Source organism: Sander lucioperca, chromosome 6 (genome assembly GCF_008315115.2).
Source record: "Sander lucioperca isolate FBNREF2018 chromosome 6, SLUC_FBN_1.2, whole genome shotgun sequence".
NCBI classification, from domain to species: domain Eukaryota; kingdom Metazoa; phylum Chordata; class Actinopteri; order Perciformes; family Percidae; genus Sander; species Sander lucioperca.
This window is the reverse complement of record NC_050178.1, coordinates 5,646,206-5,651,359: the sequence shown is the minus strand read 5'-3', so window position 1 is coordinate 5,651,359 and position 5,154 is coordinate 5,646,206. Positions and strand designations below refer to the sequence as shown.

The following is a 5,154-nucleotide window of genomic DNA, read 5'->3' as shown; positions in this document are numbered from 1 at the left end:
GATATCGCAGTATTCATAATCGATGTCGCAATAGCACATTTTGTCAATATCATGCAACACACACACACACACACACACACACACACACACACACACACACACACACACACACACACACACACACACACACACACACACACACACACACACACACACATATTTGCTAGGTATTGGTGTGACGGAGTTAAGTCTTACAAGAACTTTTAGCCCAACGTGTCCAAGTTATATTATTGTTGGTGTCGCTGTTGCAGAGACAACTGAATTGCATTCCGTTTTCCTCAGGGCTAACCTTACCAAGAACACAGGACACACTGCATTTGTTTCCAAACAAACTGTGCAACGGAGACAGTGATAACATATTTTCCGTCCGTTGATTTTCAAATGAACAAGAAGCCTAGAAACTAGATGACTCTGCAAAGTCATGTTTCATTTGATCTGGCAGATATGTCTGCCCCCTCTCCTTTTCAGACAGATTTCCATCCGGCCAAGGCCTGGGCGGACCAATCACAACCGCTTATCTCACGTGGGGCAGGTTTAAGACGATGACTGACAGAGGAGCATCATGGTAATAAAAATTGAACGTAGTAACTGAACGTAACTGGCATACTGCGTCGACCAGCGCAGCGCACCACGGTCACAAAACTCAGATCAAGCTGTCAAACCAGGCGGTGCTGATCAAATATGAATCAAGATTCTGTTATTGTATTGCCTATTTCTCACTTCAAATGTTTTCCTGAAAAACATTTTAGGGTACTGTTATTGTACTGTAATTTGAGAAAGTTGTAAACAGACAGCCATTTTCTTTCCTAATTCAAAACGGACCAAGCACCGCCCCAACTTGCATGTGTCGCTCAGAGCTATGTCGTTTCATTGTTCTGATTGGTTTTAGGTCTATCCAATTGGGTATACAGGTTTTGTTACTTACTGATCTAGCTTAGTAGAAAGAATGGTTCTTATCACTCTCCCTCTTCGCCTTCTTTTCCTCCTCTGTCAATGGGGCTCTTCCTCTTTTGCCAGGTAATTTCCACAGCTACTCTGGTTGTTCCACCGGCTATTTCCGCTACCTGATGATAGCTACTGTTTTGTTAAGTTGTAAGTTATTGAGTTGCCTCTTAGCGAAATGCTAACTGGTAAGAAATGATGAAGAGTATTGTCTAGGGCTTTTATTGTGAAAGGTAAGAACAGAAGTAGTGAAGCTGTAATGCGCTGCTGTTTTTCAATGGTGGTGGCAATACATAATTTGGTGTCTTGGTTCAGACTCAGAGCTTCTGTGTTATTATATTGTTTCCTTAATAAGAATAGGCACAACTTAAGCACTATCCTCTTCCTTTGTCCCATAGAGCAAACCTTCATTTTCCTGGGAGATCGTATTGACAGACAGAATTTCATAGTGAAAGTAGGGCTTAGGCAACCAATGTTAACGTTGATTGTGTCATTATTCTATAGCTATTAAAATGTGCAATCAACATTTATTTCATAGTGACGAGTTTAACAAAAAAACTTGTCTATTTCCATAATTTGGTTGCCGATCATCTCTTGGTCCCAGCAATTGCAGAACACCCAGAGGCATCCATCGAGAGGAACATCTCTACCCCCTGATGCTTTGTTTACACAGATAAACCCGCTCTATGCTTTTTCCGTTAGAGAAAACTACACACTTGTGCATTAACTCAAAATTAAATTTGCATTAATTTTTCTTTCTCCAGGCCCCATGAGCCAGGTAAATTGAGATAGGTTTGCCTAATTTATGTTTGAATGGAAGGAAGTAGAAAGAAAACAAGGGGTGGCTCACTGTGAGTCAGCAGAAATGTGTAGTGTGAGTCAGCCAGGCTGCATCACTCTACCAGTATCTGTTTGTTGTTATCGTTAATGTCATGATGGGAAGTATGGTACAGTAAATTAATGTGCATGAGTAGCCATCAATTAAGGTTATTTTTCTCCGCATAGGGAATAATAATAAATCAAAACACGGCTGTCTCCTGCTTCTCTGCCGCAGATTTGTTTGGAGGGGTGGAGGAAAGAAGCTCAATATGTCTAAAAAATTAGTAGCTCTGGGGAATAAAAGCAGTTTTTTTCCTCTTCCTGAGGAACAGGCGTAGATATTTGTTCTGACTGAATGATCCGTGACATCTATGTACATAAGCAGGGGACCGCTGCTGTAGCTTTTCATCCCCGCCATCAGGTGGATTTTTCCTCCTGCTGAGGTCTGTGCCCCGCAGTGTGTCCTTTCTACCAAAACAGCCCCGTCTTCCCTGTCAGTGAAGAGACAGAAATGCTGTGCAGCAACCCTGACGACTGCTGTGTGGCTTTCTGTAGCAGAGCACCTGCGTATCCCCTGCTGACTGACTGAGCCAAGGACAATGCAGCCACAAGACTGTCTGTCTCTAACTGTGTCCAGCAACGAGCTGAGAGATATAATACTCCCCGAGGAGTGTACTGAACCTGGGCTTAGACAACTGGAAGAAAAAAAAACTAAAGCATTGAGCACCTTCACCCCTATTCTGTACAAATGACTGTAGGGACAGAAACACACATGGAACACATCATGTAAAAAGCTATACATTGTTATTGTACGTTCTCTATTGCATTGATGAACCTGAAAATGTATTTTGTTTAGGTGCTACTGTGCCCTTCAGTTGAAAAAGGAGGATCAGAGAACAAACGGCAGTGCAGGAAAAGGTAATAAGACAGGTACAGGTGCACACAAGGTAGACACACACACACACACACACACACACACACACACACGTACACATGCACGCACACACTTGTACGCACACTTGTATGCACACACACACACACACACACACACACACACACACACACACACACACACACACACACACACACACACACACACACACACACACACAGACAGCTGATAGAGTGAGATATTCACGTCTCTGGGGGTTAACTTCCTGCTGAGTTAGATTTACCCAGAGGTTTCAGTTCATCTCTCCTCCTTGTTTACCGTTAAAATGAACAATATCTGACTTATGTCCAGAGGAAAACTTGCTAAATTAAAATATACCTTATTTACAAGCTTATGATTATTCAGAGGCTCCCAGTTACGAGAAACAAGGTGACATGTTCGCCCTCCTGCAAAGTTACATTTGAAACACTTAAAGCCTGGTGCTAGGTGTTTCAAAAATTCTCCTTGCATTCATTTAAATGTTCATCCAATGGAACAGATGCACCAATAAGTAAGAGGAGCCCCAAGGTGATTGCTGAAGGTTTACATTCAGAGTTAATCCTCCCCTCTACAGTCATGCCTCTAATTATCAAAGTAAAGCCTTGATTCTTGCTCATAATCCCGAGTTTGAGGAGAACACAGTGCACGGAGAGTGGACATACGGAGGAAGAGGAGGTGGCCTGATGCGCGCTCCCGTCTGACTGTCGCACAGGAATAGGCTGTTTGAAGTGAGGAAGGACCGCTTGTGCCAACAGCTGAGTCAAGTGCCACAGCTAGGCTGAACAAATACAGGAAGTCGGACAATTAGACCTTCATAATAAAATGTAACATTAAAAAAGTCCTTGAACCTATGCTTGGATTTTATGCCAAATCTGTGCCCCAAATTGACATATTTTACAATGGCAGACATTTTCCAAGTTACCCTGGTGTTATGTTTGTAAAACAAGTTCACTACATCTGGTCACTTAAGGCTATTACCACGTAGTAAAGCATTGTGATCTCATAAAGGCATTTTACTGAGAATACAATAGTTATATTTCGATTTCTTACAAATTTCTGCCTGCATTCTCCTGTCACTCTAATATAGCCTACATTGCCCTAAAACGATAAATGGCTTTATTTTGAAAAGCCGGATAAGGGCACACTATTCTGGTCGTGGCCAGCTTTACTCTGTATGGTTGTTAACATTGGAGAGAGTGGGAGAGAAAAGGAGCAAATGTGCGGCGGCGGATAGGCAGGGAGGACAGCCAGTGCGCAAACACATCAGCAGCAGCGGCGGCAGAGCATCTTCCTGATCTCCCGTGTCTTCAGCTGCCAATCGTCTGTGCGTCTCTTATTGAGATTTCACTGCCGGCTGAAGTGTCCAGAAGCCTCCTCCAACCATCACCTCCCAACAGACACTTTCTCTGGAGCTTGGTTATTCTTAGCTCAGCTGTGAGAGACTGTCCTTCCGGTCCTTCTCTTATTTATCCCAGTTTCTTGAATATTTAATGGAAAATGGCGATCTGCGCGCAGTCGTACGGTATTTTCTGCCTCTTCACAATCCAAACTGTACTTATCATATGCGTCTCCACGCCGACAGACGGGACTCACCTCTTCCCACAGCACTACACGTAAGTACCCTGCACCGTTTGGGGGATAAACCGGGGTGCAGAGCGCGAAACTAGGACAGGTGGCCCCGCCAAGCCTGCACTTGAAGCGTCGCTTACCTTGGTGCGAGAGGAGCTGATGTCCCTGATGTTCAAACACAGAAGACGCAGTTTCCGTCTCTGATGCCGCGTTATGAATCACGCTCTCGTAAAGCTTATGTTGTTGTTTTCGTTGTTGTGGGCAGTGGCATTTATTACCCGAAGCCTTATTCAATTTGTCATATTCAACATGGAAACAGGCGGCAGGGAGAATGCACAGGTGCTACTGGCAAATAAGCCAAGCGAGCAAGAATATAGACCATATAGGGACACAAATTAAATGATAATAATAGTCGATGTGTTTTGCGGTCGCTGCATGGGGGAGAATATCCCAATTTACGCATGGTTGATATATGAGCTACAACGAGGCTAGTCTAAAAAGTCATCCACTGGATAGGCTACTGCACACGCACCGTGAATATAACCATCTGTATCCCACAGCAGGATACACTGGTGTTTTTAACAGGATACATTTGATTCAGAGACGGAACAAATGATTTAATGTCGCATAAGCAGGAGCGCCAGGTCTTGAAACCTTCAGGTCCCCGCATCTCAGCTCAACTGAAACTACTTGCTTGGACTCTTTTCTGGGACAAATTGAGCAATATGGCTTCCAGATTTATATCTGGTCATTTTTGCAGTGATAAGAAACTAGACGTTTTTCTTGTAGAAATATAGTTGAAATGTAGACGCATCACAGTGTTGCTTTATCCAGCTGACCCGCAGACACAGAAAGTAGCAGAGCGTGTGTGTGTGTGTGTGTGTGTGTGTGTG

At 43.6% G+C, this 5,154-nt stretch overlaps 1 protein-coding gene across 3 annotated transcripts in view; it reads left to right on the top strand.

Annotated features, from left to right (window-relative positions):
- Window positions 1–3,881: 3,881 nt before the first annotated feature.
- Window positions 3,882–5,154, top strand: part of cacna2d2a (calcium channel, voltage-dependent, alpha 2/delta subunit 2a) — a 150,419-nt gene continuing 149,146 nt past the window's right edge. For all 3 annotated transcript variants that reach the window (XM_031301543.2, XM_031301542.2, XM_031301541.2), the window contains exon 1: window positions 3,882–4,305. In XM_031301543.2, coding sequence (XP_031157403.1) covers window positions 4,190–4,305 — 116 coding nt within the window. In that variant the 5' untranslated portion in view covers window positions 3,882–4,189. The remainder of the gene's footprint in view (window positions 4,306–5,154) is intronic.